Source organism: Phascolarctos cinereus, unplaced genomic scaffold (genome assembly GCF_003287225.1).
Source record: "Phascolarctos cinereus isolate Bilbo 61053 unplaced genomic scaffold, phaCin_HiC Scaffold_5;HRSCAF=322, whole genome shotgun sequence".
Taxonomy (NCBI): Eukaryota; Metazoa; Chordata; class Mammalia; order Diprotodontia; family Phascolarctidae; genus Phascolarctos; species Phascolarctos cinereus.
Window position 1 is genome coordinate 356,437,133 of NW_027555958.1, and position 26,357 is coordinate 356,463,489.

General features: G+C 37.1%; 1 protein-coding gene across 1 annotated transcript in view; it reads right to left on the reverse strand.

Moving 5' to 3' along the window:
* Positions 1 to 603: 603 nt before the first annotated feature.
* DISP1 (dispatched RND transporter family member 1) overlaps positions 604 to 26,357 on the reverse strand; it is a 241,911-nt gene continuing 216,157 nt past the window's right edge. The window contains 6 exon segments of the mRNA XM_020982206.2: positions 604 to 3,368; positions 3,370 to 4,265; positions 13,120 to 13,217; positions 16,543 to 16,640; positions 17,302 to 17,429; positions 18,305 to 18,428. Coding sequence (XP_020837865.1) covers positions 623 to 3,368; positions 3,370 to 4,265; positions 13,120 to 13,217; positions 16,543 to 16,640; positions 17,302 to 17,429; positions 18,305 to 18,428 — 4,090 coding nt within the window. The 3' untranslated portion in view covers positions 604 to 622.

Here is a 26,357-nt window from a genome sequence, read left to right on the forward strand (position 1 = left end):
AAATGCCTGAGATCATCTATTAATTTTTGAATACGGCTTCACCAATAATATGGTGTTTTCCCACTGCTCAGCTCCAAAAGGCGTTGTGGAATTATTGCTGGAACTATCTCTACATTGACTATTAAAACCAAAGTCACTCTTATACCTTTGTGCCTATCTGTGCAACCATCTATGCTCAACTGATGCTGATTTTAAGCAAAAGTCCCAGATCTGAATTGGGACGGAAATATGACTGCCCAATAGAACAAAAACAATGAGATCTAGGATCCCTGAGGAAAGACAGGCCCTTGAGTTCTGGACAAAGATGGTGGACAGGACATTTCTCTTTTATCCCTGGCTACAAGTTGCAAAAACAACTTTATTAGAAATAATTTTATAACAGTAATGATATCTTCTGAGAAAAACGCACACAATTTTTGGTGAGGCTTATCTACTCTCAAAAAAAAAAAAAGAATAAAATAACCCCCCCCCCAATACCTATGAGATTTTGTTTTTTGGTTTCCATCTGGTTCCATGACTCAGTGTTAATCAAGGCTAAAATGTTCATTTCTGTGTTTTCGGGGCCCATTCTGAATTTCCACTTGAAAAGAAAGATTGAGACACTTTCGAAATTTAATATTTATTATAGTGTTTTTATTAAACTTTCACTGGAAAGTTCTGAGTGTGTTAATACAGCAGGCACATTGGCTTCAATGTTTGGCATCTGATAGTCCACAGAATGGCACTTCACCTTGACAACTCTGCCACAACACTGGGAATTGCTAGGGTGAGATACATAACCACTCTCTCTCCTTAAACTGTTAAATATAAGTTTTGGTTCATTTTGGTTTAAATGTTCCGAGCTTACAATTAGACCAGTCTGTGGTGAACTCAGGTCCCCCTTACTCTCTGGTTTGTCGGTCTGATTCACTGAGCAAATGCCCTTGCTGTCATTTTCACTGACCTCAGAATTCCCTAGTGGGTCACAAGTGTCTCTGTTTTTACAGAGTTCCCTTTGGTTTGGTAATATAGTACTCTCAGGATCACAACACGACTTTATCATAGAGCCTGTGCTTCTGCAGATAAACAGTGAGGAATCTATTGTCTTTGGAAGAGTCCTCATGTTCTCTTCAATGCCCTGAAGGCTATGTGCATTGGCATTGCTGATTTTTTCTTGGGACTGAATGTGCTGCACTGAATGGAGAAAAAAATTTCTCGGTAGAGAATTCTGCATTACAGGTCGTTTTACTCTTCCTTGTAAGCAGGGACAGTGGTGGATATGCTGGATGGGATGCACAAAACCTTCTGGAGTTTGTTGCACAGCATTTAGGGGTGCCATGCTATTTTGGACCTGTACAAAGTTTCCTGCTGCAGGAGCACAGTGGAAGCACAAACAGTCACCCAGCTGCTGGCATGAGTGAGGACTGTATCTCAAATGCTTATAGGCATGTGGGCAGCTACACCTCCTGTTCAGAGAGAACAGCTGGCACATGGTGTGGTGTTCCACAGAGGACTGCAACAAAGCAGAGCTGGTGCCATTTTTACTGCCTTTGTTGAGTTCACTGTTGTAGGCTGCATGTACAGGTACACCCAGGTTCTTTGCTTGGCCATTGAAAAATTCAGAGCAAATGTGGGTTTCTTCATAAGTTGTCTTTTCTGAGGTGTTACAGTTATGGGATGCCAGAGGTTCTAACTCATAAAATTCATGTTCTAGTTCAGACTTTTGGCCTCTGGGATCCAAATGATATGTATTCATGGCACGTGCTTTATTCTGTCCCTTGTTGCCCGGACTTGGAGACAAAGCATGAGAGAAGGCACTGCATTGAAACTTTTTAGGTAAAGGAATTTGGCCAAAGGTACCTTGGGGCCCAAGACATCGGCACATGCATTGGAAAAAGAAAGTTGCGAAAGCCCAACTGATGCACATGATAAGCATCATAAAAGTGCCAAGCTGAGTGTAAGCTAAAACTGTGGAGGGCATCATCATGGCACCAGCTACAAAGGTGGTCAGGGCGGCCATTGCGATTGCAGAGCCCATGCGACTCAATGAGAAGATCACCTTTCCTTCTCGATCGGGGTCTGGTGCCAAGCGGTAAGCAACACCATAATGGACAGCAAAGTCTACAGACAGACCGACAGCTACTGAAATTGTGACAGATTCTAGGACATTCAACTCCCAGCCCAGGAGAACCAGGGAGCCAACAGTGACAAATATCGTTCCGGCTATTGAAACAATTGCATAAAGGCTTATTATTATATTCCAAGTTGTAAGGAGCATTACGCTAAATGCAACAGCTACTGAAAGACCCATGGCAATGAGTGTGCCATCTGAGAGACTATCTTGAAGATCGTAGAATTCCAAGTTGCTGACAAACCAACCATTACTAAGACCTTCAGGAGCAGAACTAAGTTCATTGGAAATCCACGAGTCTACTTCTTTATAGAACTGATGCATCTTTTCATAGGCTAGTGTGAAGAGGTAGGTACTCTGGAACTCCAGCACTACAGCCCTGATGGTGTCGTTGATGTCAAACCTTGGCCCTGGGGTCTTGCTGTCTAGGTGGTACCCAGTGCTTCTTTCTAGTTCCATGATTGCTCTCTTGATACACAATTCAAAAATGTCCTGCTTGTAAGGAAAGCTCCAGTGGCTGCAGCATGGGTAAAGGGCAGGCTCGTCACAATCCTGGTTCTCCATCCACTGCTTGAATGTCTCAATGAAGCAGCTGGTGAAGTCTTGCTCCTCGGTCTGATAAAAAAAGGTCTGATTCCTCAGCTTCTGGCAGAAGTGCAAAATCCAGACTTGGGAAGCTGGGCTAGTGATGTTGAAAGTGGTATCCAGCTTCAACTTCCCTTTACTTTTGGGGTTGAGTGGATTTCCGTTGTCTTCAGGGGACACACCCCAGATGACTGTGATGGGCATGTGCAGCTCTTCCCCGTGGTGAACGCGTTCAAACATGAAGAGCTTTTTGTACTCCGCATCATAGCGTTCGAACGGGTGAGAAGACCTGAACACCTGGAATTCAGACAGCTCGAGGGAGGGCAGTTTCATCTTTGGATTAATGCACACGATATACGCCCCGCCTACAGTTAAGGCAAGGAACCAGAAGAGCCAAACGTAGCGGAACTTGATGACGATGCACGGTAACACTTTTTCAAAGAAAATCCGAGATGCTTCAGAAACGGCAAAAATCACTTTGTGGCACTTTTGGCAGACGGCTGCCATCCAGCAGTTTTTGTCGCTGTACATCTGCTGCTGAGGCTTTTTGAAGCAAGTGAATATATTGAGGAGATACCGCTCATGAAGCACAACTACAGCCGGCAACCAGGTGACCATGAGGACGTAATTCACCAGAATGGCGGTCCCGGCATACACTCCAAAGCACCGGATAGGTGATGTTGCTGACGTAATTAGCGTAAAAAGCGGCTGCCGTGGTGAAGCTGGTGACAAACATGGAGAGCGCGGCATGTTGCAGCGTGATGCTCACCGTCTCAGAGGTTTCGGCATGGGGTTTGTCAAATTTGGTGTAATTCCAAACGTCGCATAGCACAAAAGCGTCGTCTGCTCCAATCCCAACCAAGATGATGAGTGCCGTGAGATTCATGAAGGGGAAAAACTCAAAGTTAAATACTACTCTATAGAGAAAATAAGACACAATCAAAGAGCTAATTATGGCAAACATAGTCATCAGAGTGATGAATATGGACTTGGTGTAAACGCACATGACTAAGAGCACAATCACAATGGCGATGGCAGGATACACGGTATCCATTAAAAGATAATCCTGAAACAAACTGTGTTTGATACCAAACTCTATTCCTGTGATAGTGGTCACACCGTCAGAAGAGTTCCAGTTCTCAAAGTTGTCCAGGTAAATGTTCATCATGCTTTCCCCTTTTTCAGTAGGCGAGAAGAGCATGCTGTACTTTAAGGCAGGCACCACGTAGTCAATTGTCTTTGGGCTCAGGAAGTCTTTGTCTACCAGGTAGTGGAGGATCTGGTAAACAGCGTTGTACTTGGTGCATTTACGAGGCACGTTGGTACATTTGAGTTGGTCCTTCCTCCGGGACACTATGTCCCAGCAGTCTGGCCTCAGGGTGCCGTTGTAGTAGTGCTTGGCACACGTTCGAAGCAGCTTCAAGGTATGCGAAACATCTCTCTCGACAATTTTTTGACAGGACGACCTATTGTTAAGTATGGCGATGTAGTTTCCCAGGGTCCAGCTGGGGCAACAGGAAGCAGCTGTGGCTCTCTGGCAGAGATCACCAAACTGGGAATGGGATCTGATCTACACAGAGAGAAATTAAAAAAAAAAAAACCAAAACATTTTAGAACAGCAGTAAGTGCCTCAAATTACATCTTCTACAAAAATTTGAACTGAGATTTGAATGAGGCTATATCATCTTCAATAATCTGGTTTTATACCATATGATAATTTAGAATGAGTAAACAGTATTTTTTTTTAATGCAAGGGATCATCGTGGCATAAGGGAAAAAGCACTGACTCAAGACTCAGAGACTTGGATTCAATGAACCATGCTATTTATAATTGCATAATTCTTGGCTTTCTACAAGATCTATTACAGGTAATGAAAAGTGACCCCTAATATGTCAAGATTCAAATGTAGTAAAATTTAATAAAAAGTTAATTTTACTTTACGGAACTTGATAAAATAATAACAAAAGTCATTTGGAAAAACAAAAGATCTAGAATATCAAGGGAAATGATGAAAAAACACAGTGATAAAGGTGGGAATAGTATTTCTGCACCACAAATCATATTATAAAGGAACAATCCTCAAAGCTCTGATTAAAGAATAAAAAGACAGATCAGTGAAAAAAGCTAGACAAGGGAGATTTAGAGATAATAGAACCCAATAAAGTGGAAAACAAAAATTACCTATGGAAAAAACTCCTTATCTGAGAGACACTGCTGGGAGAACTGGAAAGCAATCTGGCAGAAATAAGGCTTCCTTAGACCAACATTTCATACCATATTCTATGATTCATTCTAAATGGATATATGACCTTAAAGATCATACTATGAAAAAATTAGAAGAGAAGTAGATCATATACCCCTCAAAGCTATGGCTAAGAGATGCATTCTTAACTAAACAAGAGACAGAGGTAATCACAAAAGATAAAACAGATAACTTTGATTACTTGAAATTGAAAAGCTTCTGTACAGACCACATTAATGCACCTTGGATAAGAAAAGAAGTGGTTGAATGGGGGAAAAATCATTGCATCAAATTTCTCTGAAAAAGATTTGGTATCCAAGATATAGAAAAAACACACATACGTGTGTGTGTGTGTGTGTGTGTGTGTGTGTGTGTGTGTAGGTAGACATATATATATATAAAACAAATAACCATTCCCCAATAGATAAATGGTCATGAACAAACAATTCTAAAAAAACTGCAAAGTATTCACAACCACATGAAAGAATGCTCCAGATCACAAATTAGAGAAATGCAAACCAAAACAACTTGAAAATTGATAAAAATAACAAAAAATTGCAACAGTAAAAATCAGAGGGATTGTGGAAGTATAGGCATACTAATATATTGTTGGTGGAGCTGTGAGATCATATTTATAGCAGCACTTTTTGTGATAGCTAAGAACTGGAAATAGATGCCCATTAATTGGGGAATGGCTAAATAAATTGTGGTACATTAATATAATGAGATGTTGCTATGCCGTAAGAAATGATGTGTGTGACGAACACAGACAAGCATGACTGATGCAGAATGAAGTAATCACAGCCAAGGAAACAATATATACAACAACTACAACAATATAAGTAAAATGGAAAGAACAACTACACACACACACACAAAAATTGAAAGCAAAAAAAAAAACAAAAAAAAAAACCCAGCAAAAGCAAAATTAGAAAGCTTAAGCAAGCAGGACTCGAGATATGAGAAGATACCCTCAAACCCACTCTTTCATGGAGGTGGGAGGTCCACAGGTGTTAGACACTGCATATATTTTCAGACTTTTTCAATATATGTATGAGTTGTACTAATTTTTTTTTCCCTCTCTACAAAATACTATTTGTTATATGGGATGGCTTTCTGGGAGGGAGAGGAAGGAAATACCTGGGATAACTATAGGGATATAAAAAACAGATAATATCAATAAAAACTTTAAAAAAAATTTTTAAAAGCCTGTGCATCTGGAAAATTGTATAAGGTTTATAGTGACTCCAGGCTGTTCACTGAAATGAAAACCCAGTCTTTTAAATATAAGTATTTATCCCAGTGTTGTTTTATAGCTGTCAATCATGGAACATCACAATCTCCGAAGGATCAAAATTGTAGGTGACCCAAAGGGCAATGGAAACACATATGGCGAGGGCATAAACAGGCTGAAGGACGTTACCAAATGTGGCTTGTGTGCAAGAAATAGCAACAAAGATATAATCTAAGAAATGTGCAATAGAAAATGGAAGTGGACTAGAGAAAAGTCTTGAGTGTGTCTCCTCTATTGAGCATTTATAGGAAGATGTGGCAAAAGACCATGTTACAAGATGAAAAAATATAGACGGGAGGTGATCTGCACCATTGGAAGGGTACCCACATAAATGAGAGCACGGATCCTTAGAAATTCTGAAGTATAATGGTCCGGAATTCCTCAAAAACAGGACAATTCATGTTTGATTGTTTCCAGATAAAAATATCCATACATGCCAACTCAGGAAAAACTAAGCTACCTCATAAAGAAAAGGAAGCTTTGAAAAAGGATATGCCTATTTTTCATGGCAAATATCCAAATTCAGCCTATAAGGAAATGATATGCAAGTCCCCTAGGATCATTCCAAAGAACTGGGAAAGCATAGGGTGATAAGTGCCTGATAATCAGTTTTAAGTTGAGAAAAGATGAAGTTCTATTCCATTTTGCAACCCACTATGAGTTACAAGGAATGTACTAGTTGCTAAGAATAACCACTGCTAGAGATAAAAGTAGTAAGGTTGCCAGCAAAAACTTGGAAAATAAGAACAGGAATCCAACCTTGAATAACCTTTCCAAATAATAGGGTTTTCTTTGTGCATGTGACAAAAGATTTGAAAAAAATTGATGTAATAAACAGACCAAACAGTAATCTGATTGTGGCTATCCCCAGTGAATGCTTAGTAATCCACCATGGCTCCAGGCCTCAAATTTAGAGGTAGGCGTGGCTGGTGTGTGTTCTTTGGTAAAATATCCTTTGGAAATGCCTGAAATATAGGGTTTCTACATGTATAGAAAATACAAGAATTTCTGGACAAACTAAACTTGATGTCACAGCTCTTCACATATGGAATTAAAAAATAGTCATCTGGACTATTCATTGGTAAGACCATTTCTGTTGACTCCTTGTTACTAAAGACAGGTGAAAGAAAACTGCACATCTATGTGGGCTCAGGGAGACATATGATGTGCTTGGCAAACATCTATCTTCATAGGGCAGGACTATATATTTGGAAAGACATTCATACGAATAATTTTAAAATCTTTGAAGCTTACAAAAATAAAAATGTGGTTAGTAAGAATGACTTCTTATAATTCATGTTAGGAATACCAAGGCTTCTTTAATTCTAGTCATTCAAAAATAGGGTATTTAAGGAAGCCATTCGGTTTATGTGGTTATAACATGCTCAAGAGAGCTTCCCTAGTTAGATAGTACCAGGGGTGGAGCTGACTTCAAATTGGGGGGTGAGGAAGAAGGGGATATGAAAAGAATGAAACAAAGCTTCATATGGTATCTTGACTCTTAGATGTGGTAGCCTTCTGGTATATGCCAGGAGAGAGTTAGGAAGCATTTAAAAAGAGTGATTAAGAAGAAAGGGAAGAGATCTACATCCAGAAAAAGAACTATGGAGTCTGAATGCAGATCGAAGCATACTATTTGTTCTCTCTCTCTCTCGTTTCTTCTTTCTTGTGGTTCCTCCCATTGGTTCTAATTCTTCTTTACAACACGACTAATGGGAAAATGTTTAATATGAATGTATATGTAGAGCCTATATCAGACTGCACACCATCTTGGGGAGAGGGAGAAAATTTAGAATTCAAAATCTTATGGAAGTGAATGTTGAAAATTAAAAATAAAAAGAAGAAGGAGAAGGAGGAGAAAGAGAAGGAGGAGGAGGAGGAGGAGGAGGAGAAAGAGAAAGTTAAGCAAGTGATCATGGGTTCTGCATAGGAACAAAACACTAACCAAAGGCACAACTTCTTCCCTGGGCAGTTTTTGCTAAGGTTAGCAAGAACGACACTTCTAAAACCTGTCCATAAAAGAAAATATATACATGTTTGATAGCTGGGTCAGACCCTGATAATTTCCCCTTCAGCACATACATACTAAAGTCACAAAGGCTTTAGGGTTGTAAGTGATTTCTAGGCCTAATACCCACTCTTTCAAGAATCCCTTCTATAGCATCTCTGAACAAGGTCATCCATGCTCAACATGGTGCTCTGACTGGCACCCCTAAGAAGGGGTTGCTCTGGTGCTGTATTTCCCTGAACAATTCAAGAGAAATCTAGAGAGAGAAGACAAAATCAGGACTACTTTTCTTTACCCACCTCCAATCTTCCCCTAGTCATGGTTAAGAAATCATGTGTTTGTGATTCTTCAAGCCAGATACCACTCCCTCATTTCTGATTTGTAAACAAGCTAATAACTGAGTCTGGAACAGAAGATCTCAGCTCTCTTGATCACTTCATTGCCTAGAACGGCAGTCTCTAAAATGCCCACAAAATAAGTAGAGTGGGCTGGTGCCCTCCCATAAAATAAAGGTCAGGCAGAAAAACACTTTGGTAACTAAAATGCAACCAGCCAATATTCTCTTTGGGGCATCAAAGAAGAGGTGGAAGCCATCAAATGAAACTCATTTTAAAAGTGTCTAAGAAAATGGGCATTCTCATTAAGACGGAATGTGGAACAGAAAAGCTATTCATTGTGGAAATCAATGTCTGTCTACATTACAAATACAACTAGCATGTAATTTAAATGGAATCTACTGGAGTTGGACTAAATGTGCCACAAATGCAGACAGGAAACAAATAAAACATCTGCTCCCATCAAGATATTACATTGATTACCAGACATTCCCCAGAGTCAAACAACCAGCAATTAAACTATTCCATTCTCCATAATTTTACATGCATCACATCCAACTTGATACTCAATAATAATCAAGTGCATAAGTACAATAACTACGATTTGAAGAGGGAGAAAGAAAAAGTCCTGCCAAATACTCATAGGGATTCAAATGTCTTCTCATACCACACTTACGATAAACAAGCAAAAGTCCTATAAAAAGCTGAACTCCTTGGTACTAGGGGACCATAAGGTATCATCACCATCATCATCATCATCATCATCTGAATTCTCTAACCATATTCTATTCTTCAGACAGCTTTTTTGTCATGCATGTCCTTTATGAAAAGGGCCTACTATTCTGGCATTGATCAAAGAATCTGAGATCAAAATGTAAACAACAGTACAACAGGACATTAGGAAATAGAGACATTTGAAAATTGGTAAAGCTAATATAGACTTGTTTACCTAAGAAAATAATATATTATTTTTAATACAAACACAACAACAAATATTTATTCATAGTCCTTGTCCTCAGAGACTTTACTGTCTAGTGGAGCACAGGACACCAACACAGAAAACTTACACACAACATTACTTGACAAGTGACTTAACAAAGTTCTATCTGATGTCTGAGGAGAGGTCCTTACTAGCTCTGGGATCAGGAAAGGCTTTGTGGAGAAGGTCTTAAATGAGTTGAACTTTAAAGAAGGGTAGGACTTCAACAGGTTTGGAGGGAAAAGGAGGGCATTTCAAGCATAGAGAATTGAAAGGCATGAAGGCAGAAGAAAGTCATGTTGTTTAGAGGTTAGAGAATGATCCAATTTGGCTAAATTTTTAATAAGTGAAGAGAGTAATTCAAAATGAAGCTGTAAAAGTAAGGTGGTATTAGAATGGAGAACGTCTTAAATACCAAGTAGAGGAATCTAAACTTTAGTCAGTAGGTAATGGAGAACCACTGAAGAATACTGAACAGAGGAGTGACACAGAATATTGCAATTATAAACTTATTCTAGAAGTAACATACAGGATATATTGGAAAAAGAAAATGGATGTAGGAAGAAGGTGATTTCATTAGTCCAGACCAATGGTCTATCACAAGGATGGCCTATATTTGACAGATGACAATGGGATTAGAGAACAATCCATAGGTGAGAGGTATTCTCAAAAGTAGAAGTTAATGGGGCTTGATAACTGACTGGATATGAGAAGTGAGGGAGAGAGCACAGGTGAAGCTAACCTCATGGTTACAATAATAAGAGACACAGTAAATTGTAGCGCTAGAGATAGAATTAATGAACTCTTTGGGGAAGAAGATGAGTTTGGTTTTCAATATGTTAAGTCTGAGGTGCTGGTAGGATGGGCAGGTGGAAATGTATTACAAGCAGATGGAGGTGCTGGTGTGGGTCTTATGGAAAGAACCAGGACTTGGGTATAGATTTGGGCACACGGGCAGAGTTGGTAATTGAAGCTGTGGGAATGAATGAGATAATAAAGGCTCACATTTAAATAGTATACTGAGGTTGACAAAGTGCGTTCATCACAATAAAGCTTGTTAAGTAAATTGTCTGAGGTTAAGTGACTCAAAGCCAGGTTATAAATTCTGATTTTTTCTGTTTCCAAGTCCATCATTCTTTCCACTAGACCATGCCAAGAAATTGAGGGTAGAAAGAAGAGAAGAAGACAAGGACAGAATCCTGGGAAACACCCACGTAGGTACTCAAAGTAGTTGGGAAGAAGACGGGGAGCCTGTGAAGGAGAGAGGGAATAAGTGGTTAGAAAGGCAGGAAGAAAAGCAAAAAAATGTAGTGTCTCTGAAACTAAGAAAGGAGAGTTTTTTAGTACCATTTCAGAGACTGCAGAGAACTCAAGGAAGATGATAACTGAAAAAAAAAATTTACCATTACATTTGGTGATTAGGGAGTCATTAGTGACCTTTTAGAAAAGAGCTCCAGTATGGTGGCGTAGTAGAAATCTAACTGCAAGAAGATGAGGAATGAGTAGGTAGCAAAGAAGTAGACAACTTTTTCAGTAAGTGAGGGAGGAGGTGAGAAATGATGTAGGTCATATTGACAGCCACTCTTTGGCCAAGTTAGTGATCCTGACACTTACCTACAAAGAATGAACTCCAGCCTTTTCCTATTTCACATGTTGACATGTTATATAACTCTAGAGAAGGCATTCAGTCTTAAAGTGCTGCAGTGCTAGGATGGAAAGGAAGCCACCTATCACATTTAGTTTATCGAGCCTAACGTTTTATTTTTTTGATGGGGCACTTAGAAGAATCTAACACTGAGAAATATTTTGGAAGAAACAACCAGAACAACAGAACAGAGAAACAACTTAGGAACCCAATGTGCAAATGAACCAGGTTCATATGAGATGGGACAGTCAAAGAATGAAGCTGGGTTTTACACCGAGTTTCTGGAATCCTTTCCAGTGATTTGCCACAAAGCTCATGTACATATAATACTGAATGTAATATGTCCTAATATTCTCAGTAAGAATGAGTGAATAGCTATAGAAAAGGTGCGAAGAGAGCATCCAAATACTAATCACTGGCTACGTTTACTAAGATGCTCTGTGATATCATTCTGCTTAGAGCTGAGTGGATAACAGATGATCTTCAGAGGAAATCATGAACGTCTCAACAGAAAGCACAATGGATCCGAAATAGCTCTGCTTGTGGTGGTTACTGTTGTTCAGTTCAACTCTTTGTGACCTCGTTTGGGGCTTGCTTAGCAAAGATACTATAGTAGTTTCCTTCTCCAGCGCATTTTACAGATGAGGAAACTGAGGCAAACAGGGCTAAATGACTTGCCCAGGGTCACACAGCTAGTAAGTGTCTGAGGCTGGATTTGAACTCAGGAAGATGAGTCTTCATGAATCCAGGCACAGCTCTCTATTCACTGAGCCACTTACTTGTCTCCAATAGCTTTGGACTAAGGAGTTAAAAGTCCTATTACTAAATGGCCGCATGATTTTAAGCAGATCACTTAACTCCATCTCAGTCTTTTCTGTAAATTAATAGACTGGATTAGGTCATTGTTTAAAGTCCCTTCCAGCATTTAAATTCTACCAAATAAGTTCCGTTATAGGACAAAAACTTCATTGATGTCTTATCTGGGAGCATATTATTTTTTTTTCAACCATGTAATAACTCAAAAGTTTAGAGTTATAGTAAGAATATAATGAGTTCATTTTCTACATGGATATTGTATGTCTTGTCATATCCATTAGCTGACATGGGACAAGACAGCAGTTTTCACTAGGAAAAATTACTTTTGAATACATGAAACTGGCAACTATTCCAGTCCCTGTGGCTGGCTTTATGTTTTCAGTTGTAGTTGTCATTTTGGCTCTAGAGAGGATAAAAGCCAGGGAGGAAGTGTCTGTCTTCTTACACCCTTCCTTTTTCTAAAGGAACAACAAACAGAACTCAGTGCAATCTGGATTGGATTACTTTGGCCATTTATATTGGTACAGTATTTACTCCTTTGATGTCCCCCACTCCCCAACCTTCTCCCTAAATTTCCCTTTGAGGTCACAGGCCTAAATGACCTATTGATTGCAAGAGAGTCAGGCACTTAACAGCATAATTAAGATGCGGACAAACTGCCTTGGGGGAAAATACTGAGAACAATGAAGAAAGTTAATTCCTTTCTCCAAAAGAAAAATGAAAGAAAAAGCAACAAGAGGGGGGAATAAAACATCCTTAACCATAGACTATTATCCTGGAAGGAAATATGCTGTGAAATAATAAAAATTGATCCACCAAAAGAATGAGTCAGAAGAAAAGAGAGGGTTTTTTTTTTTGTTACTGCTGTTGTTGCTTAAAAGAAGAGATGATATGTTTTTGAAGGTGGATGAATATAGAGACACTTTGATCCTGGATCTGAAAGAATGCAAAGCTGCTAGTGAGCTAGTACTGGCCTGCTAGTGTTTACACCACAGTGGGTAATCCATTTATGTACTTTCATCTTATTAGACATCAGGGTCAGCAGTATAAAGAGTTTAAAAAAATATAACCTAATCTGTGTTAACAAGATTTTATTTTACCTACCCTCAAATTATCCACACTGCACATTGATTTAATCGCATGTAAGTTCCATAAAGTCTCTCCTCCAGTGGAGGTAAATACTACTCTGGAATATCGGTCACCTGGTGATAGGAAAAGAAAAAAGTTCGTGAAGTATTCATCTTTTTTTGTAAAGTGTAGGTATGGCAAACAATTTAAGTTGGAAAACTAGAGATTAGTTGTACACAATGACTGTACTTTTCTTTCCATATATCCCTGCAAAGATATTTAAGGAAAGCAAGATTTTAAAGCAGCATGAGAATTTCAACTGCACCAAAAATTGTAGATTGAAGAAAAAATCCAATTTCATTACAATCAGTTTTTCAGTGCATTTGTAGGTTGTTCGAAGAACTCTTCAATTAATTTGGGGGGAGGGGAGGGAAGAGTCTATTTCTAATCTCTTTGCAATTAGGTAGCAAAACTGTAAGAACTTTTAGATGGAAATTAATTGAAAGCTCTCTTTCTAATTTCATGGCATCACATAGTAATGGAGCATTAAATCAAAGGATGTTACACTTGGGAACATCAAGAAAAAATTACAAGGACATTGCCACCCATAATTCTAAATGGAAGATGGTAACTGATTTAAAATCTATTGAAAAACGGACAGTTCAAGTACACAGAAAAGTTCATTTTTAAGAAGATGAATGTAAAATCTTATTCATGTTATCATTCATTAATATATCATCAGTTTTTATAAGAGCCAAATAAAGTAATTGGCATCAACTTTACATCAAATAAAGACAACTCACATAAGCTGGAAAACGAAGAACAATTAGTAAACTCACAAATTACATGTTTTCATAATTGCAGCGCCATTGTCTTCGTATCTCTAGCTAGACCCTATTACAGGGACTGTTGTGTAGCAGGTACTTAATAAATGTTTGTTAACAACAACAAAAAAGGGTCAGAGTGTGGACCTAAAAGCTAGCAATCACATTTAAATCCAAAGTATTATTAATATATAAAATACTGAGTTTAGCTTTAGGGTAGGAGAATAAAACCAATATAAATTCAGACATATTTTAATTTTATTTATGAGCAGTAATAACCATAATCCAAGTAGAATTTGTTAATTAAGAAGTTTAAAAAATTGCTTTGACTATAGAAGTACAAAGAAGACAACAACTAATGAGCTTGTCTCTTCCCCATGAGGATATTATTTGTCCTTTAGCACAAACACAACTAACTGGAATAGTTAATTAATGTGAATTTTTTTGATACTCCTTTGTATGGAAGAAAGAAAGAAAGAAAGAAAGAAAGAAAGAAAGAAAGAAAGAAAGAAAGAAAGAAAAGAAAGAAAGAAAGAAAGAAAGGAAGGAAGGAAGGAAGGAAGGAAGGAAGGAAGGAAGGAAGGAAGGAAGGAAGGAAGGAAGGAAGAAGGAAGGAAGGAAGAAAGAAAGAAAGAAAGGAAGAAAGGAAGAAAGAAAGAAAGAAAGAAAGAAAGAAAGAAAGAAAGAAAGAAAGAAAGAAAGAAAGAAAGAAAGAAAGAAAGAAAGAAAGAAAGAAAGAAAGAAAGAAAGAAAGAAAGAAAGAAAGAAAGAAGAAAGAAATGGCAAAAAAACCCAACCCCAACCAAGATAGTATCAGGAACATAAACTTCCAGGGTATATCTTAGAGAGAGTATCAATCATTATATACACACATATATATTCACACACATCTACACAGATATATACACATGTGTCTATACATACACATAGACATATAGGTATATATAAGACATAGGTAGATATTTCATTATATGCTATATTTACATATATACATAAAATATATACACATATGTAAATAAAATCCTCTATTATGAGGATATTACTCCTTTACATATACTGTATTTATATCTTGCTTCCTTTAAATCTCTTTACTGGAATATACTGAAAGGAACATGTAATCATTGTATATAACTAACCTCTAGTTTTCCAGTTTAAATTGTTTCACATACCTAAAATATTATATCTATATATAACTTATATATAGATACAAATATAGTATATGACCAAATAATAGCCTCACAAGGAAGAGACAAGTTTATTCATTTTTGTCCTCTTTATATTTTTATAGGCAAAGCAATTTCTTAACTTTTTTAAACACACACATACAATGAAGACTAAAGTTTAGAATTATAACTAGAAGAAAGACATATAAGATTCCATGAGATCTAGTATACTGATATACTAAAGTGGGGAAAAGGCATATTAGAAATATTTTAAAGAAATATAGGAAGAAAAAGTTTTATTTATATCAATTTATATCAATTTATCAATTTATAAAAAATTCAATGAACCAAAACACTCCATTTGCAATCATCGCAATTAATCAATGAAATATGTGCACATTTATTGTAGTGCTATATAAAAAAGGTCCTACTCTGATGCTTCATTATAGTTGGAAGTGGTTCTGGGTTATCAAAGACTATAAATTCTGGGAGAACCTATCAATAGGCAAAGGCTTCAAGTACAGTACAATTCTTTAAGAAGCACCATGGCTAAGTTCAGAAAGACTCATTACCAGAGGGCTGACTCGCAGGCAATGAACTTTTTCAGTCATAACAACTTATAAAGACTATCTCCTAAGGGATTTCTGATGCGTTGCGATATAAATCAGTGCAGTACCCATAAGGATGAAATTATATATACTTAAAAAAGAATATATACAGGTACTTCTTCAAGTGTGTAACATGCACACACATATGTGGGTCTCTCTCTCTCTCTCTTTCTCTCTCTCCTCCTCCTCCTCCTCCTCTCTTCTTCCTTTTCTCTTTTTCTGCTCAATGGATGCTTGCAAAACCTGATGTCAGAGTGATCAGAAGGGAAGGTAGAGTTGGTCTTCACACCTACTGGGGATGGTGCAATGGAAGTAAAAACCTTATATTGGATTATTTAAGTTTGTACAATATGTTCATTATATAAAATAGATTCAATATATCCTTAATATATTCCTACGGATATTCTACAAAATTTAAAAAAAAAATCTGTAAAACTGAAAATTTACTGGATTATTTTGAAATTCAAAATAATATATTAAGTTAACAAATCTGTAAGAAAAGTCTTTTAAATAAACATTAATAGGTTTTTTCTTTAAATACTGAAAAATATCTGGCAACAAGGTAGAGAATTATATTAGATTTATGTCTACCTAGAGAGATCAATTAATCAATTAACAAGCACTTACCATGTGCCAGCTACTATGACTGGGTAGATTTTTAATTAACTAGCATCTGACTTATTCAAATACTGATATATGAAGTGTTAATTAAGTTAAAAATCACCCCAAGCATGACAGGAATAGGGAGGTAGCCCATGACAGTTTAACCCCTCACTCACATCAGTCTAAGATTGATGAGCACAGGCATAATTAAAAACTAGGAACCTGCCAAGGGGCTTACTGTTCATACGCTATGAGACTTACTTGGAATATCACAGAAAAAGCTGTCTTTGTGGAAATTCCATTCAGCTTGTCTCTTTTCTCTTTCATAATGATTGTCGGCCCATCTGTCATCACGATGGCTGAAATAGAAGCAAAAACTTTTATCTTTAAATAAACCACATCTATTTGAAATTTGCTTTGATAACTCTACAGAGAGGAACAGAAGAGTATTATTGGTCTTCAAAAGTCAAGGACTCTTCTGACTCATGAAACTAAACACCAAAAGGGCTACTTAAAAAGCAACCTATATTTTAATGCCTCATTTCTTAAAAAAAAAATTAAATCCTAAGAGAAAATATTAAATTACAACATCAGGCTTATAAAACTCCATAGCAAAAATCAGTAATAAGCCTCTATACTTCAAAATTCACCTTGGTTTATGATAATTATTAGTTATATCTATATGGCAATTTACCTTTACAATGCATTTTAAATAATAACTGAAATTTACCATTTTCAGAGGCTTTGCTCATAATAATCTTGTGAGGTAGGCAAAGTATTATGGTTCTCATTTTATATAACTGAGGTTTATATAACTGAGATTATTTTCATTTTATATAACTGAGATATAACTCAGATAACTGAGGCTCCAAAGGTTAAGTGACTTGCCCAAGGTCATAGGGCCAAAAAGCCAGAGAACCAATCTTCCTGAGATCTTTCTATTAAACCATACCACTCGTAAGGCCTTAAGGAATGCTACTTTTAGTAGGCTGAAAGTCATCGGAGACATGAAACTATTACCTTTTGACTTGCTCCTCTGCATATTTAAAAGGATAATTTGCTAGTGTTGCTTTGTATCCTGTATTTTTCACCATGTTATTCCATGTGACCAGCCTCTGGCCTATGGCAGTCCCTCTTGGCTCAAAACCCTTAAGGCAAAACATTATAAATCTTCATTAGTGTATTTCATTTCAGGTTAAGTATAGCTTTAATAACATCTTGGGAAATTTCATGTCAGAGTGATACAGGGTTTTCATTAGAAGGCATAGTTGTTCTTCACACCAACTGGGGAAGGTGAAATGCCTTACAGAATAAAATGACCTGATGGAAAAATGATCAACTACATTTTTATGACAAGTATCTGAGGATTACCAGGCATTCTTTTGCATGCCTCAAGGCAAACACACTCACTCATTAGGAGCTCTTTTTTCTAAATCTTCACAAATCCTTTAGTAAACTAATTCCTGGCATAAACTGAATGACAATGAAATATAATTAATTTTTGTCATTAAATATTACAGTATTCTGTATCACTTCCTATTGGTTTAAATGTATACATCTCTCCTCTTCCTCCAAATAAGGACATTTTTAACTTAAAAACTGACTGTCATCTGCTATACATACTAAAATTGATATAGCTTTCTTAGAAGAAAAAGAAATTACCATGCCTCAATGGTTTGTAAAAACTTTATGAAAGCATTCTGATTCTCTATGAGGTTTCTTATATAATGCAGGGGGGAAAAAACACTAAAAACCTCTATTTATTATACACATGACACAAAAGCGGCCTTTTGGCTGGAACATGACACCAAGAAGCAGGAACTCTTGAATTCTGGTGGTGATGAAAGTTCCTTGGCCTCTTAAGACTCATACATAAAGGAAACAAACACATTTCCCAGCCTTTTTTAGAGATGAGATTAGATGAAAGCATATTAAATATGTGTCAAGTCTCCATTGTTCAACATGATGAGAGACAAAGAAAGGGAACTACACACAATCATTCTGCACTGGCATTTTTCCTTACCAACAACGGGTCAGAGAAGTCAGGAAGATCAGGCACCAATATCCCAACTAGAGCACAGACCACAATGAGCACAGTGCACAGACCCAGGACCACCACAGGCCAGTCAGCGATCAAGGCGGCATAACTACAAGAAGACAGAAGAAAGGGGATTTTAGAAGCAAGAAATCAAAGGGTCTTACTTTGTAAGAAGATAACCTGCTTTTAGGTATACATTTGGGACCTAGAAATACCGGCAGTCAAATAGTATTAACAATTAGTTATATGTATTTATACAAATAAATTGTTGTTGTTTCATTTTTACAGTCGTGTCCAGCTCTCTGTGATGCCATTTTTGGGTTTTCTTGGCAAAGATACCAGAGTAGTTTGCTATTTCCTTCTCCAGTTCATCTAACAAATGAGGAACCGAGGCAAATAGTGACTTGCCCAAGGTCCCACAGCTAGTAAGTGTCTGAGGCTGGATCTGAACTCAGGAAGATGAGTTTTCCTGATTCCAAGCCAGTACTCTATCCACTGCGCCACGCAAATATTAGATTGTAAAGTCCTTGAGGGCAAAGACTGCTTATTTAGATTTTAAACTTCTATAGTATTTTACAAATAACGAGGCCTTTAACATTTGTTGAATTTAAATTTCTATCTACCGATAGTATTTTATTAAGCAATTGTCAAAATCATTTTCCTTTTTCATATATTTTTGTCTTTCCTACTTCCTTTTCCCCCTCTTTTTCTTTTTTCTTCTTAGTGAGGCAATGGGGGTTAAGTTACTTGCCTAGGGTCACACAGCTAGTTAAGTATCATGTGTCTGAGGCTGGATTTGAACTCCTGACTCCACTGTGGCCACTTAGCTGCCCCTCCTCTTTTTCTTTTTCAAGCACTATGTTAGCCCCAGGGATGTAAAGATAAAAATGATCAATGCCTGTCCTCAAAGAACTTAATATTCTACCGGATTGTGAAAAAGACCATTTTTCAAAACCTGGACACTAGCTATTTTATTTTTATTATTTGTAAAGATTGTGGGCTACACTGTGAATATAGCCTTTTTTTTTTTTTGGTGGGGAGGGGAAGGGAAAGGCAACTGGGATTAAGTGACTTGCCCAGGGTACACAGCTAGTAAGTATCATGTGTCTGAGGCTAGATTTGAGCTCAGGTTCTTCTGAGTCCAGGGGTGGTGAGCTATCTACTGCACCACTTAGCTGCCCCATGATACAGCCTTCTTGAAGGCCATCTGCCTGAAGACATCCTCAAAAGACAAATAGGTTGTAAATCTTTAGAGGAGAGAGAATGTACCACAGAATATACAATAACAGTGGATAGCGTTTATACTGTGCTTTTAAGTGAACAAAGTGCCACACAGATGTTAACTCACTTAATCCTCTCATGACAATGCTGTCATCATTAATCCCCATATTAGAGGAGGTTAAGTAACATGCCAAGGGTCACAAAGCTAATAAGAATAGGATCTGAATACAGGTCTTTTTAATTCTAAGTCCAGCACTCTATCTACCATGCCACCTGTTTGCCTCAAGAAAAAACAATATTAGCAGTCAGAAATTAACACAGGGGCCAGCATGGTTTGATGGAAAAAGCACTGGATTTGGGTTCAACTTCTCACCCAGCTGCTTATTCCTTACCTGTGTAATTCTGGGCAAATCTCCCAGTTTCTTCCTCTGTAAAATGAGCCTCTAAAGTCCCTTCCAACTATAAACCAATGATTCCATGACTTTTTCTCCACTTTCACCAGGATTGAGAAACTCTGAAAGATTCTAACTTAATAAAGGGAACACAAAAATTAAATTAACAGAGAGGATTTTAAGAATCCCTCTCATTTCTGCCAGATGCACTTCCTTGAATCTTGATTAGGAAAACTTTGGTCTTAGAACATTACTCTTCAATGTTCATAAAATGAAATTCATAATTTAAGACTATTTAGCTACTTTATGATTTAAGGCTACTTCCGTCTCATTTGAAAATAGGCTGCTGGCTCACAAATTTAGTGATTATAATTATGAGTTACTTCTTCAAAACCATGCTGGCAGCTATGAATACAGTTCTGAAAAAGCTATTCTATGTGCCTAGGAAGAAACAACTTTTTAAAAAAATATTCATATCTTTTAAATTTATAAGGATAATCACTCAAAATCATCCTCAGATGAAATTAAAATATAATGTATTTCTATTTTAAAGCTCTCCACAATCAAAACTTATATCAAAAACATTTTTCTTTTTTCTTCTACTGGTTGTCTTTTTTTTTCTTTTTAATTTTCACATTAGTCATGTTGTAAAGAAGTATTAGAACCAATGGAAGGAACCACAAGAAACAAGAAACAAACAAAACAACAAAAGAAAAAAGAGATCAAATAGTCTGCTTCCACCTGCATTCAGACTCCAGAGTTCTTTCTCTGGATGTGGATAGATTTTCCATCATGAGTCTTTTGGAGTTGTCTTAGGTCCTTGCACTGCTGAGAAGTCTATGAAAGTTAGTCTCTCACAGTGTAGCTGTTACATGTACAACGTTCTCCTGGTTCTGTTCACTTCACTCAGCATCAGCCCATATAAGTCTTTCCAGGTTTTTCTGAAGTCCACTTGCTCATCATTTCTTATAGCACAATAGTATTCCATTACATTCATATACCACAACTTGTTCAGCCATTCCCCAATTGATGGGCATCCCCTCAATTTCCAATTCTTGGCCACCCACAAAAAGAGCCGCTATGAATATTTTTGTACATGTGGGTCCTTTCCTCATTTTTATGATCTCTTTGGGATACGGCCCTAGAAATGGTACTGCTGGGTCAAAGGGTATACACCATTCTATATGCCTTTCTGCATAGTTCCAAATTGCTCTTCAGTTCACAACTCCACCAACAATGCATTAGTGTTCTAATTTTCCCACATCTTCTCCAACATTTATCCTTTTCCTGTTTTGTCATGTTAGCTAATCTGATTGAAAGACATTTTCCAAAGCTATTGTCTTATGGCAATCATCCTTGACAGAAATTAGGAGATACAACTCTCTTTTCTCCCATTAAATGAAATGTAAGCATTAGGGCAGCAGGGTAAGGCTGGAGTGAGGGAACCTCAGTTGGAATGTTAGTTGTGTTACTAGTTACCTGGACGACCTTGGGTAAATCCCTTATCCTTCCCAGGCTTCTGTTTCCTCCTCAGTAAAAGGAGGGAGTTGGACTATATGATTTCTGAAGCCCCTACCAGTAGCAAGAGTATGACTCTGACTTTGCATAACAAAGCTCAATCAATATGTGGGCTCTAGATCGCCAGGGTTAGGAGCATTTTATTGAGCACTGCCCTTTCCTAATTTTAAAGAGGAAGCAACAGAGAAATTAAATGACTTGCCAGACCCAGAGCTTAAGTTAATAGCAGAGCCAGGGTTAGAACTGAAATCTTTTGGTTCTTTGAGTCCAGAAGGGCTCTTTCCCATTAACTACACTGCTGCCTCTAGCACCTAGTTCTTTATCTGTAAAGTCTTCTCCCTCAAACCTCTAATACCAATGGGTTTTTTTTGGGGGGGAGAAGTTTAATTTTAAACAGAAAATGAAAGAAATGAAGTTTGTGATTTACTGTCTCCAATATAATTCACACAGAAAGCAAATTCTGGAACACACACACACACATACACACACACACACACACACACACACACACACACACACACACACTCATTGCAGAAAAGCTGCCCGGTCTAATCTGGTAAATGAAATACAGAAAACAATTCCTCAAATGCTTTTAAGAAAGCACATAAATCAAAATTTGCTGATTGTGGCTGTTCAAATGTAAATACCAAATGGTCAGCAGCTTTCAAATTTCTACAACACACCCAACACCCACAGAAATTCTCTGTATTTGACTTCCTCCTCCACCAAATGCAAACGAAGATCAGTTACTTGTTTTGAAGCAAAAGGGTAGTTAGTCTAAATAGCTGGACTTGGCTTTTCCATTCTGAGACTCTTTTTACTGATGCCAAGGATTTTTTTGTTTTTATTTTAAACAGATAATGAAAGAAATGAAGCTTGTGGTTAACTACTTTCAATATAATTCACTGGAATACACATTCACACATACATACACACACTCATCACAGTGGGATGCATCTTCTGACATTCTGAAGATCTAAGCCCTTGGAACTGAAAACTGCCTTAGACTTAAACAATTATAGATTGTACAGGTTGGGTCCATTTTTTAACCTTTTTACCAAAGCAGGAGTCACCTATCTATTTTTAATTGAGGGTCACAAACTGCTCAGTTGCCCTGTGATGACTCAATTAGCTCAAATAATCATTTTGTTTTGTTTTGTTTTCTGCAAGGCACACACCTCAGCATAGCAATTTAAGAGAACCTCGTTGCATAATTGTCTTTCTTTCCTTTGAAAACATTTGGTTTTGATTTGACAGCCCAGGTCTATGCCATAGACGTGTGTTGACTGCAGATGGGACCTTTATACTATTACTGATTTCACCACATTTCTCCTGAACTCTTTTAACCTTGCTAAATGACAGTCTAACTTCCTTATCCAGCAGATGTTTCATGGACTAACCTTGCTTATCATGGTGAACACCAATCCTGATAGCCAATTTCATTCATTCCTTAGGCCTACTCAGGGAATTTGCTGCTTCTTCCAAACACTGTAAAATTCCTATACATATTTCTATTCCTCCTGCTGCCTATACAATATCCTGAAGATAAAGTAACTCTACAAGTATTTCATGTACTTTACTCTGGATAAGAGTATAATATCAAGGCAAGAATCTAATAATTAAAGTAGGAAAACTGGGAAAGTTAAGGAAACTAAAATGACCTATAAATCCTCTGTTATGATCTCTCTCGAGAAAACTGTTCCTTTCCCTATGTGTCCAGGGTTATAATGAGGAACTTGAACAATAATCTTTTGTTCTTTGAACAGTAAACTATAGGATCAATGGAATTCTCAAGAGGACTAGTCCCTTGGCCGCATTATCATGTTATACCTCCCTTCTCTTTCTCTAATTTCCTTCCTTTTCTTTTCTTCTTCCCCTTTTCCTTCCTCCCTTCCTCCTCCTCCTTCTTCTTCCTCTCTCTGTCTCTCTCTTCTCTCCTCCACCACCCTCATTCTAAATTTAAGGACTATGTCTGTCCATCTCTCCAGTATAACTAATGTCTTACTGACAGATTTCCTTGGTGCCTGGCTGCTATGTACACTATTCACCTAGGCTGTCACTAAAAGCTACTTATATAATGGCTTGTTCACTCACTGAACAAACTTTCATAGAGTTCCTACTATGAGCAAATTTAAGCCTCAGGGCACTAGCAACTAATTCTGTAATAGCTTGTTTATTCACTGAATATATCTTCATAGAGCTTCTACTATATGTAAATTTTAATCACTCTACACCTCAAAGCTCCAAAGATGAATTTATTCCTCTCAGACATTTTTTTAAAGAGTCTGATAATATTGAAGTTAAGAAATAAATCCAGCATGACATCATCATGGCAAGTGAACTGGCAATCTAAGATAAAATACATCTTTGCCTGATTTCTTAGTTAATAATGGTGTAGTGAAAAGAAGACTGGCTTACAAGCACAAGACCTAAGTGTCAGTCTTGGGACTGCCACTTACTCACTATGTGACATTGGACAAGTCATTCTGCCCTTCTGAGATTTTTTTTTTAGTGTCTTCATTTATAAGCTATGGATTAGATAATCTCTAAGGTCTTTTGCAGTTATAAAGTTATATGATTCTATTCCATTTTTGATAGTTTCACAACTAAGATAAATCTCATTAATATGATGCAAAATCTTATTGTTAGTATACTCAAATTAACCTACATTTACCCCTGTTTGCTCTGGAAATGGATGAATGAGAATAGTTACAAATAGACAACTGGCTCAATTAATAACAGTTAATAATAATTAAATTAATTAATAATTTAATGCCATGCCGAATCTATTGGAGGCCTATTTAAAATGGACTATCTGTATCATAATAACAGCATTGTATGCTTTCTTGAAAGGTACTCTTCTTAGTTCCCACTGAATTTTCAATGGTAAATATCATCATTCTTTAGCTGCCTCTATGTTTTTGAAATTTTGAAGTGGCCACTCTTCCTAAACTGAGACTTTCTCCTGCTAAATATATTAGAATGTAAACTCATTCTGATCAGACCCTAGTACATTGCTTTGGCACATAGAAGAACTTAATAAATATTTATTGACTGATTAATGTTCACATATCTAGGATGTATACTGTTGGTTTGAAATAGCTGAACATTCACAAAATTTCCTTCCCCTTTGGATTAATAACAGGCTTTCGGGTATGTCGTCAAGTAATTACTATGCTTTCATTTGAATCCATTTAAAGGGACTCAATTCTATTACTTAATAAGTGGCCTCTTTGACAAGGTAGGGATGTTCACCAGTGGTTAAAACCTAAAACAATAAACCAGGATCTGAGTTATTTCTCTAGATCATTTTCAGACTAACTCAATACCCCCAGACATGCCATATCACCTCCTTCTGCCTCAGTGTTTTTCATTGAATATCTACAGAATCACTTTTAAGGTTTATCATTAAGCGCACTAGGATAAAAATTGATGGACTAGGTCTAATTTTAGTGATAATAACAATAATGATAATTTTAAAAGATAGATAGCTTTTATATAGCACTTAAAGTTTTGCAAAGCACTTTATATATATTATTTCACTTGATTCCCACAAAAACCCTGGATGCTATTATTACCTCTATTTTACAAATAAGGAAGTTTAGAGAGTTCAAGTGAATTAGTTGCTCCAGGTCATTGTCAGTAAAGACTTTCATCTCCAAGGTCTAACACTCTAACCACTGTGCCACCTAAAGCCACAACGAACTGTGTGACCTTGGGCAAACAATTTAACCTCGCTGTGTCTCACATCAACCATCTGTTAATATTCTAAAACTCCAATGGATTTAGGATCTCATCAGTATGGGTATTCTCTCTAGTGACGCAGACAGCATCCCATCCTGTATGACTCACATCACGTCTTCCTCTTTGTTTGCCACAGAGGAAGGGGAGGGTATACCCAACATGCTAGAAGCCTTCCTTGTATTCTTCCAACATCACAAGGATGTTGACAGGGCACACAATCTATGCATTGTATACCTCTCACTTCTGTGACACAAGTTTAACTTCTTTTTCAATTATATATTCCTTTGATGACAAAATTTACATGTTCCTTGGGAGTAATCCCTGGTTTATAATTAGTTTGCAGACTGCTCAGGTCCACTATATTTTTCTTTGTTGTTCTTTGGGGGATCCTTAAACAAAGGTACAGGAAAAATCTTGGATTCTACAATTATCTAAAAAAGGCAATTGATAGAACATTACTAACAACCCACTCATTTGCATACTTCCCTATCTACAGAAAACTTTAGAGAATAATCTACACACAAGAAAGACATCCTTGAAAAGGGTATTTAGAAGAGGAAAGGCAGCCTTTCTCAAGAGATTTTCAACAACAGACCATTTTTAAAAACCATCGTGTGATTAATTGAAAGATGCAGAAATCATAAAATCCTACTGTGCTTATTAGTTTATTGACAATAAAGGATTTTAATTTGGTACAGCAAAATATTACCTGATATCCTCAGTCCAAACAAGATATCTCCTATATTTGTGTCAATATTATACCATGTATCATATAGGTGAAATAATACCCTCTGTGCCTTAATGGGCTATGAGAATGAGAAGATAAACAAATATGAGACTGCTTTGTAAATGAATAAGCTGTCAGGGGAAAACATGGACCATGAGCCACTACTCTTGGAATGAACACTATCAGCCTATAGATACACAGGCTGTACTTTTTAGCATTATCTCTCTCTCTCTATTATTTCTTCTTTCTTTCCTATTTCTCCAAGCTCAGCTGTACTTTTCATGCTCAAGTTATCACTAAACCTTAAAAAAGGAAGCAAGGGGCAGTTGGTAATCCATGTAGAATGGTAAGTACAGTTGCTTCCCCTGCTGAAACTGCCTATGAATAAGGAACATCTACAAAGCCTCAGAGATCAGCATACATTCAATAGAATACC